The 13,672-nt window shown below is 44.0% G+C and overlaps 5 protein-coding genes across 5 annotated transcripts; 3 read left to right on the top strand and 2 right to left on the bottom strand.

The window, feature by feature from the left end:
- Positions 1–916: 916 nt before the first annotated feature.
- On the top strand, positions 917–1,714 carry H6S33_008841 (uncharacterized protein; the record flags this gene model as incomplete). The annotated part of the gene is made up of 2 exons (XM_044840719.1): positions 917–963; positions 1,033–1,714. The coding sequence occupies 2 exons, from the start codon at positions 917–919 to the stop codon at positions 1,712–1,714; spliced, it is 729 nt and encodes a 242-aa protein (XP_044697656.1).
- A 1,380-nt stretch (positions 1,715–3,094) lies between these two features.
- H6S33_008840 (uncharacterized protein) lies at positions 3,095–3,658 on the bottom strand (the record flags this gene model as incomplete). The annotated part of the gene is made up of 1 exon (XM_044840608.1): positions 3,095–3,658. The coding sequence occupies one exon, from the start codon at positions 3,656–3,658 to the stop codon at positions 3,095–3,097; it is 564 nt and encodes a 187-aa protein (XP_044697655.1).
- A 3,514-nt stretch (positions 3,659–7,172) lies between these two features.
- Positions 7,173–7,622, top strand: H6S33_008839 (uncharacterized protein; the record flags this gene model as incomplete). Its single annotated transcript, XM_044840497.1, has 1 exon — positions 7,173–7,622. The coding sequence occupies one exon, from the start codon at positions 7,173–7,175 to the stop codon at positions 7,620–7,622; it is 450 nt and encodes a 149-aa protein (XP_044697654.1).
- A 1,507-nt stretch (positions 7,623–9,129) lies between these two features.
- Positions 9,130–9,927, top strand: H6S33_008838 (uncharacterized protein; the record flags this gene model as incomplete). The annotated part of the gene is made up of 2 exons (XM_044840386.1): positions 9,130–9,176; positions 9,267–9,927. The coding sequence occupies 2 exons, from the start codon at positions 9,130–9,132 to the stop codon at positions 9,925–9,927; spliced, it is 708 nt and encodes a 235-aa protein (XP_044697653.1).
- A 1,721-nt stretch (positions 9,928–11,648) lies between these two features.
- On the bottom strand, positions 11,649–11,940 carry H6S33_008837 (uncharacterized protein; the record flags this gene model as incomplete). The annotated part of the gene is made up of 1 exon (XM_044840275.1): positions 11,649–11,940. A coding segment is annotated over one exon (292 nt), but the record flags the coding sequence as incomplete, so codon positions are not given.
- Positions 11,941–13,672: the final 1,732 nt, after the last annotated feature.

Here is a 13,672-nt window from a genome sequence, read left to right as displayed (position 1 = left end):
TCAATGTATTTGATGGCTTGATTGGTATACCATGTTCTGGATCAATATTGAATAGATTGAATACTGCACTACGGTTTGCAAAATATCTTCTCCCAAAACACGAGGTTGCGGCTTTCCAATCCATTCGGAAATATATACAATGTATGATCATATTCTGAACTTGAGAGTGAACAATATTCAGCACTTATCTCTAAAACTCATTGTTTTAATTGATAACAGTCTTCATAACATGTATCCTGATATTTTGTATTTTGTAAAAGGGTAGGAATTTGACGATGTCCGCAAGATAACATCTGTTCCACCTCACCTACCTATTAACAGTATGCGCCCAAATTCCCCCAAGCGTTTAGAATTAGGATTATGAATGCTTTTGATTGAGAATGTCATATTTGAGCTGACTGGCGGTCAGTATAGCACTCAACTGCTTGAACGTTCTCAGTGTAACCCAATTCAGATCCTAAAACCTTGTCCGATTTCATGGATCGATTGAATAATATAGTGGGTTACAAAAGGTCGAATTGATCAGAAAACTTCTATGGATTTCTAGAAGTTTCCGTCGATTTTAAGGGTATGAGTTACTTGAGATTTGTGATTGCTAAGCTTTCTTTATGTATATTAAGGGGCTTTGCCCTCGATTCTATTCTATTTCCCTCTCTTTTCTTCTCTTTCTTTTGGTACGCAAAGGCTTAGGTAATCTACGCTGCCTATTGCTATTCAAGTACTACTTTCTCTTCCTTTATAAGGAGGCCATCTCACTTCTCCGACCTTCCCACCGCTAGACCTAAACTACTGTAAGTTTCTCCAACCCCTCTCGCTGATTAACCTACCAGCCCCTATGACCATGTCCCGTATCCTGCGGAATACTCGCTACCCAACTCACTAGGATTACGTTGCGTCGTAATCCGCACCATACGCCATGTCCACCCTCAACCGACCTACATGGGTCTCATCTAACAAAATCGAGTAGTTTAACAATCAGTACGAATAGAATACTGCTGCCCTGTTTGACCACCTCCCTACTATCTTTTAAAGCATCCGACACGAGAGGGATAGTGCTCGTACACTGCTCTCCGCCGTCCACAAAACCATTGGCTACCTGGAAGAGCAAGTAATACAGGTCAACCTTGACCTCAATGTTGACCACACCACCTCCGCCCCCAATGTTCCTATCCCCATTTTCGCTGCTACTGCACCAACCACTGTCTCCACCTTTGGGTCTGAAACTTTCCCCGAAAAGTTTGATGGCATCCGGACCAAAATCTCCGGATTCGTTACCCAACTCCGAATGAAGCACGAAGTCAACCATAATCGGTTCCGCAATGGGACAGCAAAGGTTATCCATGCGGTCAGCTGTTTGGAGGGAAGAGCTCTTGATCAGGTAATACAACTTGTTAACGCCAATCCTGCTGACTTCTTTTCCTCCGTCACCTTCTTTGTCGCCCACATGAAAGGCTCATTTAGAGACCTAAATACCCAAAGTACCATCCACCGCCAACTCGTCCCCCTGAGGCAAGGCAAAGGAGACTTTGCCACCTACTACTCACAGTTCATCAGAAACGTGTCCCACTTGCATTACAACAAAGGAGTCAAGATTGACGAATTGCCGGAAAGATTGTCGGACAACTTTAGAGACGTCATGACATATCAAATGGACAGACCCAATATGTTGGAAGCATATGCGACCATGTCAATGACGATCGACCACCAAATGTAACTGACGTGCTATGATGAGGTACAACCGTGACTTCCTTTCGAATAGTGTAAATAAAGAGAGCGAGTTTTGATGATACTCGTTCAGGAAGAAGAAAATGGCAGTTTGTATGTTTGACCGTTGCCAAGTCTAGAAAATTATAATTTTAATGGGTCTCCTCTCTATTAAAGATCCGTTGATGATGAGAGGCCAACCTGCGGCAACACCGAGTCCCTTATAGGAATACGGCGCATTTGCTCAAGTTCTTTTTCCGACTGACAGTCTGCCTGTTGATAGTCGGGGGTACAGCAACTATTTTTTATCAGGGGAGAGGAGAGTAACTACAACACCTTGAATGAACTTCTGTCCGAGTCAAATCATGCAATTTGCTGAAAGCTGTGGTCGGAATATTAAGAACTATTGGAAACAGCCGACCAGATAATAATTGTTTATTCTAACTTTATGAGAACCGATTTGGGTGTTTGTAAACCGAGGTTTTGCTTTAGTAGCTTGAGTCGCACTCCCACTCCCCAAAGATGCTCCGGAGCAAAACAGGAGCATTCCGGCAGTTTGACACTGCGGAGGTTAATGTTGGGGATTAAAACGTGTTTTTAGAATTAGATTTTCTATTAGCTCCGGGACACCGCCAGAATCATGTCTGTAGTGCTAAAGCATGATCTTTGAGCGTCGGTTGCAGAGATCTGAAACCTCAAAGATTCGACTGCATAGGTAGGGAACTCCCGTCCTGGGTTCCCTGTACTATCAGCCATCTTTGTACTTCTGTTCCAAGCTTGCTCAGCCCCCTATTTTTGACTTGTAAGACTTCTTACTCATTGAGATCACTGTCCTCTATACCACTAAAGGTAGGAGCCTAACTGCCCTTGTCTTCACGCATCGATGAAGAACAAGCTGCTGTTACTTTGGGTCGGTGACTTAACTGATGGAATAGGTTCTTTTGTAACAGCCTCATAGTGGCCTTGTTACATTACTCCCCTCTATTGTAGACTCATTTTGAGTCCACTGTAGTGTTACTGGAACATTACTATTTGGCATAAAAGAAAAACTGTAGCTCTATTGGTGATTACGTACAAATTACATCTCTGTTTCCATTTCCATCAGAGAAAGAAAACTCTAACATGAAATGCCTTTTAAAAACAAAGAAAATGACATATTCCCCACTCTTGTCGTAGAACCTTCCGTTCCACTAGTGGCGATTTCGATGTTAGCAAGAATCTCTCTTTTTCCCTTGTCTTTTTTACGCGGGTTTCCTCACGGTTCGGTTTTCAATCATTTCTTGCATTGTTTTCAGGGAAAAATGGTATCCGAACTCTGTCAGATAGATGAAAAACCTGGTACAGGAGAGTTGGTTTTTGTTCCCGGATTTCTTCTGGGATACAGAGCTACTCACGCCGTGTTTTGAGGATCCCTAAAGTTTCCCCGTATTTTCCGAGGTTTTTGCGGGTATTTTTGATGAAATACTTTCAGGGCCTCATCGGCTCTTCCTTGCAGAATTTCATATGGTTCCCAGGAGTCTTCCGAACGATAGCCCTCCCAAACAATGCGATACTCTACAAACATTTTCGAATGCCTAGCATGTTGCCATCGACTATTAGCTATTTCTCGGAGAACGTGACTGTATTCTCCTTCGACCTCATCTGGAGTAGGAGGGACTTCAGTGCGTCGAGGGTATTTCAGTCCCCGATAGGACTCCAGCAGAAATATTTGGAAGTCATCATGAATGTTCCATTGAGAGGGAAGCTTCAGCCTGTAGAACGCAACAACAAGTTTCTCATCAACCTCAAAGAGACACAGTTTCTTGTAGTCAAGCTTGCTTGAGGGTCGATTGGCAACCATATTACGTCGGTCCATCATCACCTTATCCCCATCTTCAGGTTCTGGAGGTTTCATATGCTTCTGGTCATACCATTTCTTCTGCCGGGCCTGTGCCTTAAAAATATCAGTCCTCATAGTTTTCCAAAGAGCTTTCCACTTGAACTTTAATACGGCATTGGAAATATTGGCATTGTCCAGCTTCCTTCTGCGCAAATGCCAATCGGAATCAGGCTCGAACCCATAGTTCGCGTAGAACTGAGATACTTTAATGGTCTATTGGGTTGCCGTTTTGTAGGCGTACTGTGCAAGCGGCAGTAACCCTGCCCAATCGTCCTACTGGTAGGACCAAAAGTTTCTGAAATATTGCTCTAGCGTTTGAATGATCCTCTCAGTTCACCTGTCAGCTTGAGGACGATATGCTGTAGACAGACAAAGGTTGACTCCGAGAAGCTTGATCAATGAATGTCAGAACTTGCTTTCGAATCTGAAGTCCCTATCAGAAATGAATACTTCGGATAGTCCATGTAGTCGGCATATTTCTTGAAGGAATATATGCGAAAGTTCCATGATTGTTGCCTCGGTCTTGAGCGGTATGAAGTAGGTGATTTTTGTAAAGCGTTCAACAATAACCCCGATACGGGTATAGGCTTCAGATTCTGGCAAACTAACGAAAAAGTCTATCGAGATGGAGCTGCAAGGAGTATTGGGGACCTCTAAATATGGTAGTATCCTGTGCTTTTCATGACTGGAGCTTTTATTGCTTTGACATGTATCGCAACTCCATACGTATTCTCCCATATCATTGTCCATCTTTGGGCAAAAGAACAGTGCCCGAAGATGCTCTGCAGTTTTGAATTGACCCATGTGGCTTGTGGGCTTCGAATCATGTAGGGCGCTCATGATTTTTGGTTTGAGCTCTCGGTGATTTGGGATTTAGCATCTTTTCTTCTAAAAGACATCACAGTGTCTCAAAGTTAGGTTTCGGTCTACTGTCTTACCGAAGGTGTGATCCACAGCCTCCTCCGAGGAGAATTACTTAGGGTCTGAAGCTGAATGAGGCCGGATTTTGTCCAGAAGCACCGGTGTGAGTTTGCAGACCTGAGGTGACTTTGGGCGTTAAGATTTGATCGTAACGGTTGGTGATTGTACAGAAACCATTCTGCTAGGGCAACTTAGGACAGGATTGTTCGGTTGGGCGAGAACCGTACCCGTACAATTACCGATTCCGTTGCTATCTAGTAGTCGAATGTCGGACAGGATTTTGAGGTTGCCCGGGAACCGTCGCCCCACAATTCCGGGCTCCGTGGCTATGGGTCGAACAGGACGACCCGAGTCCATTCCCATCATCAGGTATGCGCGTACAGGGGGTCGTGGTCGTGATTGCGGGGGCGGAGGTGGTGGTTGGGGGCTGTTGAGTAGGGTAACTCACTGTGAGTCTTGGCAACCCGTCCTGGTTCACTCCATCACCGACACTCACAACAATCGACAACTGCACCGTACCGAGCGTGCATTCTCTATCCTACAATCATGATGGCGTTCAAAACTGAATCATGCCGTGTTCCCATCTTGTGGTTCGATGAAATACACGAATTTCGGATTCTGAACCCCGGGTTACCGCATTGGGCGAATACCACTTCGACACTCGTAACCCTAACCGCCAACAGCCAGGTACAAACCACCACCAAATACAGATTTATGTATTTCATTTCTGCCGAAAATTCTATTTTGCACACCTAACCGAACCAGATGGCAGCGTTCGTAACCCTAACCGCCAACAGGCAGGTTTAAACCACCTCGTAATACAGATTCATGCATTTCATTTTGACCGAAAACCGTATTCTCTAACCCTAACCAAAATCCCACTTCAACGCTCGTAACCCTAACTACCCACATCCAGGTTTCAACCACCACAAAATACACATTGTATTTCATTTTGACCGAGCATTGTATTTTGTACATGTAACCAATTCAGATTTGAACGCTCATAACCCTAACTACCCATATTCAGGTTCCAACCACCACCAAATACACATCCAAGTATTTCATTTTGACCGAAGATTGTATTTTGTACACATAACCAAACCAACTTTCAACGCTCGTAACCCTAACTACCCACATCCAGGTTTCGACCACCACCAAATACACATTGTATTTCATTTTGACCGAACATTGTATTTTGTACATGTAAGCAAACCAACTTTCAACGCTCGTAACCCTAACCGCCAACAGCCAGGTTTAAACCACCTCGTAATACAGATTCATGTATTTCATTTTGACCGAAGATTGTACTTTGTACACATAACCAAACTAACTTTCAACGCTCGTAACCCTAACCGTCAACAGCCAAGTTTACACCACCTCGTAATACAGATTCATGCATTTCATTTTGACCGAACATTGTATTTTGTACATGTAATCAATTCAGATTTGAACGCTCATAACCCTAACTACCCATATTCAGGTTCCAACCACCACCAAATACACATTCAAGTATTTCATTTTGACCGAAGATTGTATTTTGTGCACGTAACCAAACCAACTTTCAACGCTCCTAACCCTAACTACCCACATCCAGGTTTCGACCACCACCAAATACACTGTATTTCATTATGACCGAACATTGTATTTTGTACATGTAACCAATTCAGATTTGAACGCTCGTAACCCTAACTACCCACATGCAGGTTTTAACCACCACCAAATACACATTGATCTGTTACATTTTGACCAAAAATTGAATTTTGTACCAATAGAATAACAACGACCTGAAGAAAAATAGATAGAAAAGTGTCACTTCAGTATTCTGTCCTACATTCTAATTCCGATACGTAACCATGAAGGTTGCAATTACCAGTCTTCGGGTTATATAGTATTATTGTTCTAGACACTACTGAGCAATATTGAATCGCTGGATAGATATGCATGTCTACTAGGACAATATGTAAAGCAAACACTAATGGTGAAATTGGTTACTACTGTTTGTGATAGCTTGAGAGGTATAATATCAATCGAAACAGAAACTGCATCACAGTTTGAAATTGAGATTTGTTGGTATGGTTTGCTATGATTCGATTTGTATGCACACTTGTTGTGACAGAATGTAAATCAGGAATACTAAACAAGATTTGTGAGAATTTTTGGCAATCGCTTGATAAGTATGCATACAAATCGGAATGGCAAGTAAAGTGTATACCGATAAGAAAAGCTTTCTGTATCATGGTTGAATACTAAATAGGAGTCGATACCTGTCAGGAAAATATTCGAATCAGTAATTAGCAGTGAACTTGGTTGATATCATTAATAATTGGTTCATACTTACTAAAGGTACGCCACCTCGCGACCCTGAGGTCCCCTTCTCTCCCACCTATGTGTAGTATCTAGACACCTCCAGTAATTAGTTAATTTTGTGTTTGCCGTCTCATGTTCTGTTTTCCCGGCCATGTCACATAAATGCCTAAATCTTGTTCTGGAGATCAATTTCCGATTTTCAATGCCAGGTCCAGTGCCAGCTCTAATGCCCACTCCGGTGCGAGCTAAAATCAAGGTCAACCCCAGTGTCAGCTTCGGTCTCGACTCAAATACATCCCAGCTCTAGCCGGAGCCGCCCGAATGCCATCTCCAATGCCCACTCCAATGCCAGCTCCATTATATGCCGGCTCCAGTGCCAGCTCAGATACATGCCAGCTCCAGTGCCCGCTTCGCTTCCAGCTCCAGTACCAGCTCTGATGCCGCTCCGGTGGCAGCTCCGGTACCCGCTCCAGTACCCGCTCTGGTGCCAGCTCCGGTGCCAGCTCTAACCCTCACTCCTGTGCCCGCTCTTGTGCCCACCCCTGTTCCCGCTCATGTTCCTGCTCGTCTTCCCGCTCTTGTGTCCGCTCCGGTGACCGCTCGAGTGACTACTCCGGCGTTCGCCTCGATGCCAGCTCCTGTGCCAGCTCCAATGCCAGCTCCAGTGCCAGCTCTGATATATTCCAGCTCCCTTTACCATTCCTCCACCACACTGGCACCTCCTCTTCCGCTCTTACTGGTCTTCCCTCTCCCTCTTCGCACTCCCCGCCAACTACTGTTCGTCTCTCTCGCCTATTCTGCTCATATTTGACTACTAAATAGCTATATTTATTATTTAATCATAAAGGGTTCCGTTGGTTGGGCTGGTCTCATAGGTAAGGTCAGGGTTAGGGTTTGGGCTTGGCAGGAAAATGTGCAGGGTAACGGCCCTGAGCAGGCAGGGTAACGCCCAAAAAAGGTAGGGTAACGCACAAAAAAGTTAGGGTTACGCACAAAAAAGGTAGGGTAACGGCTCAGAGCAGGCAGGGCAACCGCACTAATCGGGTAGAGTAACCATCTCAAAATAGGCAGGGTAACAGAACAAAATCGGGCAGGGTAACTGCACCAAACACACGAATTTGATGTGTCGTGCTTACAAAACACCCCTGTCGCTGTCAACCAATCAAATTGTAGCAATCTCAGAAGAATTATATTCCAGTACGTATTAGATACATTCTTATCAGAACAGCAAATTTAACAGTTATTGACAAACAAAACCTTTTGTATTATTTACAATCCTTTGATGAGTATGTATCAGAACAGCGAGTGTATCAGAAATTCAAATTCTCATTTGTTACAATCGTTCATGAAGGTTTGAAAGCTATGAATATTTATTGGCACAGTAAAATACTGAAATTGATACTCAATGTATTTGATGGCTTGATTGGTATACCATGTTCTGGATCAATATTGAATAGATTGAATACTGCACTACGGTTTGCAAAATATCTTCTCCCAAAACACGAGGTTGCGGCTTTCCAATCCATTCGGAAATATATACAATGTATGATCATATTCTGAACTTGAGAGTGAACAATATTCAGCACTTATCTCTAAAACTCATTGTTTTAATTGATAACAGTCTTCATAACATGTATCCTGATATTTTGTATTTTGTAAAAGGGTAGGAATTTGACGATGTCCGCAAGATAACATCTGTTCCACCTCACCTACCTATTAACAGTATGCGCCCAAATTCCCCCAAGCGTTTAGAATTAGGATTATGAATGCTTTTGATTGAGAATGTCATATTTGAGCTGACTGGCGGTCAGTATAGCACTCAACTGCTTGAACGTTCTCAGTGTAACCCAATTCAGATCCTAAAACCTTGTCCGATTTCATGGATCGATTGAATAATATAGTGGGTTACAAAAGGTCGAATTGATCAGAAAACTTCTATGGATTTCTAGAAGTTTCCGTCGATTTTAAGGGTATGAGTTACTTGAGATTTGTGATTGCTAAGCTTTCTTTATGTATATTAAGGGGCTTTGCCCTCGATTCTATTCTATTTCCCTCTCTTTTCTTCTCTTTCTTTTGGTACGCAAAGGCTTAGGTAATCTACGCTGCCTATTGCTATTCAAGTACTACTTTCTCTTCCTTTATAAGGAGGCCATCTCACTTCTCCGACCTTCCCACCGCTAGACCTAAACTACTGTAAGTTTCTCCAACCCCTCTCGCTGATTAACCTACCAGCCCCTATGACCATGTCCCGTATCCTGCGGAATACTCGCTACCCAACTCACTAGGATTACGTTGCGTCGTAATCCGCACCATACGCCATGTCCACCCTCAACCGACCTACATGGGTCTCATCTAACAAAATCGAGTAGTTTAACAATCAGTACGAATAGAATACTGCTGCCCTGTTTGACCACCTCCCTACTATCTTTTAAAGCATCCGACACGAGAGGGATAGTGCTCGTACACTGCTCTCCGCCGTCCACAAAACCATTGGCTACCTGGAAGAGCAAGTAATACAGGTCAACCTTGACCTCAATGTTGACCACACCACCTCCGCCCCCAATGTTCCTATCCCCATTTTCGCTGCTACTGCACCAACCACTGTCTCCACCTTTGGGTCTGAAACTTTCCCCGAAAAGTTTGATGGCATCCGGACCAAAATCTCCGGATTCGTTACCCAACTCCGAATGAAGCACGAAGTCAACCATAATCGGTTCCGCAATGGGACAGCAAAGGTTATCCATGCGGTCAGCTGTTTGGAGGGAAGAGCTCTTGATCAGGTAATACAACTTGTTAACGCCAATCCTGCTGACTTCTTTTCCTCCGTCACCTTCTTTGTCGCCCACATGAAAGGCTCATTTAGAGACCTAAATACCCAAAGTACCATCCACCGCCAACTCGTCCCCCTGAGGCAAGGCAAAGGAGACTTTGCCACCTACTACTCGCAGTTCATCAGAAACATGTCCCACTTGCATTACAATAAAGGGGTCAAGATTGACGAATTGGCGGAAAGATTGTCTGACAACTTTAGAGACGTCATGACCTATCGAACGGACAGACCCAATATGGTGGAAGCATATGCGACCATGTCAATGACGATCGATAAAAACATGTGACTGACGTGCTATGATGAGGCACAACCGTGATTTGCTTTCGAATAGTGTAAATAAAGAGAGCGAGTTTTGATGATACTCGTTCAGAAAGAATAAAAGGGAGTTTGTATGTTTGAACGTTCTCAAGTCTAGAAAATTATAACTTTAAGGGGTCTTCTCTCTATTAAAGATCCGTTGATGATGAGAGGCCAACCTGCGGCAACACCGAGTCCCTTATAGGAATACGGCGCATTTGCTCAAGTTCTTTTTCCGACTGACAGTCTGCCTATTGATAGTCAGGGGTACAGCAACTATTTTCTATCAGGGGAGAGGAGAGTAACTACGACACCTTGGATGAACTTCTGTCTGAGTCAAATCATTCAATTTGCAGAAATCTGTGGTTGGAATCTCAAGAACTATTGGAAACAGCCGACCAGATAATAATTGTTTATTCTAACTTTATTAGAACCGATTTGGGTGTTTGTAAACCGAAGTTTTGCTTTAGTAGCTTGAGTCGCACTCCCACTCCCCAAAGATACTCTGGAGCAATAGAGGAGCATTCCGGCAGTTTGACACTGCGGAGGTTAGTGTTGGGGATTAAAACGTGTTTTTGGAATTAGATTTTCCATTAACTCCGGGACACCGCCAGAATCATTTCTGTCGTGCTCAAGCATGGTCTTTCGGCATCGGTTGGAGATATATGAAACCTGAAAGATTCGACTGCCTAGGTAGGGAACTGCCGTCCGGGGTTCCCTATGCTATCAGCCATCTTTGTACTTCTGTTCCAGGCTTACTCGGCCCCCTATTTTTGATTTGTAATACTTCTTACTCATTGAGATCACTGTCCTCTATACCAATAAAGGTAGGAGCCTAACTGCCCTAATCTTCACACGTCGATGAAGAACAAGCTGCTGTTACTTTGGGTCGGTGGCTTAACTGATGGAATAGGTTCTCTTGTAACAGCCTGATAGTGGCCTTGTTACATTACTCCCCTCTATTGTAGACTCGTTTTGAGTCCACTGTAGTGTTATTGGAATATTAGTATTTGGCATAAAAGAAAAACTGTAGCTCTATTGGTGATTACGTACAAATTACATCTCTGTTTCTATTTCCATCAGAGAAAGAAAACTCTAACATGAAATGCCTTTTAAAAACAAAGAAAATGACATATTCTCCACTCTTGTCATAGAACCTTTCGTCCCACTAGTGGAGATTTCGAGGTTAGCAAGAATCTCTCTTTTTCCCTTGTCTCTTTTATGCGGGTTTCCTCACGCTTCGGTTTTCTATCGTTTCTTGCATTGTTTTCAGGGAAAAATGGTATCCGAACTCTGTCAGACCGATGAAAAACCTGGTACAGGAGAGTTGGTTTTTGTTCCCGGATTTCTTCTGGGATACAGAGCTACTCACGCCGTGTTTTGAGGATCCATAAAGTTTCCCCGTATTTTCCGATGTTTTTGCGGGTATTTTTGATGAAATACTTTCAGGGCCTCATCGGCTCTTCCTTGCAGAATTTCATATGGTTCCCAGGAGTCTTCCGAACGATAGCCCTCCCAAACAATGCGATACTCTGCAAACACTTTCGAATGCCTAGCATATTGCCATCTGCTATTAGCTATTTGTCGGAGAACGTGACTGTATTCTCCTTCGACCTCATCTGGAGTAGGAGGGACTTCAGTGCGTCGAGGCTATTTCAGTCCCAAATAGGACTCCAGCAGAAATATTTGGAAGACGGCATGAATGTTCCATTAAGAGGGAAGCTTCAGCGTGTAGAACGCAACAACAAGTTTCTCATCAACCTCAAAGAGACATAGTTTCTTGTAGTCAAGCTTGCTTGAGGGTCGATTGGCAACCATATTGCGTCGGTCCATCATCACCTTATGCCCATCTTCAGGTTCTGGAGGTTTCATATGCTTCTGGTCATACCATTTCTTCTGCCGGGCCTGTGCCTTAAAAATATCTGTCCTCATAGTTTTCCAAAGAGCTTTCCACTTGAACTTTGGTACGGGACTGGAAACATTGGCATTGTCCAGCTTCCTTCTGCGCGAATGCCAATCGGAATCAGGCTCGAACCCATAGTTCGCGTAGAACTGAGATACTTTAATGGACTATTGGGTTGCCGTTTTGTAGGGGTACTGTGCAAGCGGCAGTAACCCTGCCCAATCGTCCTACTGGTAGGACCAAAAGTTTCTGAAATATTGGTCTAGCGTTTGATTGACCCTCTCAGTTCACCTGTCAGCTTGAGGACGATATGCCGTAGACAGACAAAGGTTGACTCCGAGAAGCTTGATCAATGAATGCCAGAACTTGCTTTCGAATCTGAAGTCCCGATCAGAAATGAATAATTCGGATAGTCCATGTAGTCGGCATATTTCTTGAAGGAATATCTGCGAAAGTTCCTTGATTGTTGCCTCGGTCTTGAGCGGTATGAAGTAGGTGATTTTTGTAAAGCGTTCAACAATAACCCCGATACGGGTATAGGCTTCAGATTCTGGCAAACTAACGAAAAAGTCCATAGAAATGGAGCTGCAAGGAGTATTGGGGACCTCTAAATGTGGTAGCATCCTGTACTTTTCATGACTGGAGCTTTTATTGCTTTGACATGTATCGCAACTCCATACGTATTCTCCCATATCATTGTCCATCTTTGGGCAAAAGAACAGTGCCCGAAGATGCTCTGCAGTTTTGAATTGACCCATGTGGCTTGTGGGCTTCGAATCATGTAGGGCGCTCATGATTTTTGGTTTGAGCTCTCGGTGATTTGGGATGTAGCATCTTTTCTTCTAAAAGACATCACAGTGTCTCAAAGTTAGGTTTCGGTCTACTGCCTTACCGAAGGTGTGATCCACAGCCTCCTCGGAGGAGAATTACTTAGGGTCTGAAGCTGAATGAGGCCGGATTTTATCCAGAAGCACCGGTGTGAGTTTGCAGACCTGAGGTGACTTTGGGCGTTAAGATTTGATCATAACGGTTGGTGATTGTACAGAAACCATTTTGCTAGGGCAACTTAGGACACGATTGTTCGGTTGGGCGAGAACCGTACCCGTACAATTCCCGATTCCGTTGCTATACGTTGGCCAAAACGAATAGAATTCATCAGCATCGTCAGGTATGTGGGTAAAAGGCAACATGATTGTGATATCTGGAGCGGAGGTAGTGGGTGGGGGCTGTTGAGTGTTAGCTCGGGTAACCTATTGCTAGGGGTAGATAGGGTTAACTGGAATGACAGGCCAAATAAGGGTTACAGGCCAAATCAGGGTTAACTAGGGTTAGCTAGGGTTAACTAGGGTTACGGGCCGAACTAACCCTAACTAGGGTTACGGGCCGAACTAACCCTAACTAGGGTTACGGGCCGAACTAGGGTTATCTAGGGTTATCTAGGGTTACGGGCCGATCTAGGGTTATCTAGGGTTACGGGCCGATCTAGGGTTATCTAGGGTTACGGGCCGAACTAGGGTTATCTAGGGTTACGGGCCGAACTAGGGTTATCTAGGGTTACGGGCCGAACTAGGGTTATCTAGGGTTACGGGCCGAACTAGGGTTATCTAGGGTTATCTAGGGCCGAACTAGGGTTATCTAGGGTTACGGGCCGAACTAGGGTTAGTTAGGGTTAGTTAGGGTTAGTTAGGGTTAGTTAGGGTTAGTTAGGGTTAGTTAGGGTTAGTTAGGGTTAGTTAGGGTTAGTTAGGGTTAGTTAGGGTTAGTTAGGGTTAGTTAGGGTTAGGGTTAGTTAGGGTTAGTTAGGGTTAGGGTTAGGGTTAGTTAGGGTTAG

This window comes from Morchella sextelata (genome assembly GCF_020137385.1).
Source record: "Morchella sextelata strain SCLS chromosome Unknown scls_3, whole genome shotgun sequence".
NCBI classification, from domain to species: domain Eukaryota; kingdom Fungi; phylum Ascomycota; class Pezizomycetes; order Pezizales; family Morchellaceae; genus Morchella; species Morchella sextelata.
Note: the sequence above shows the minus strand (reverse complement) of the source record. Positions and strands in the feature narration are given on the sequence as shown.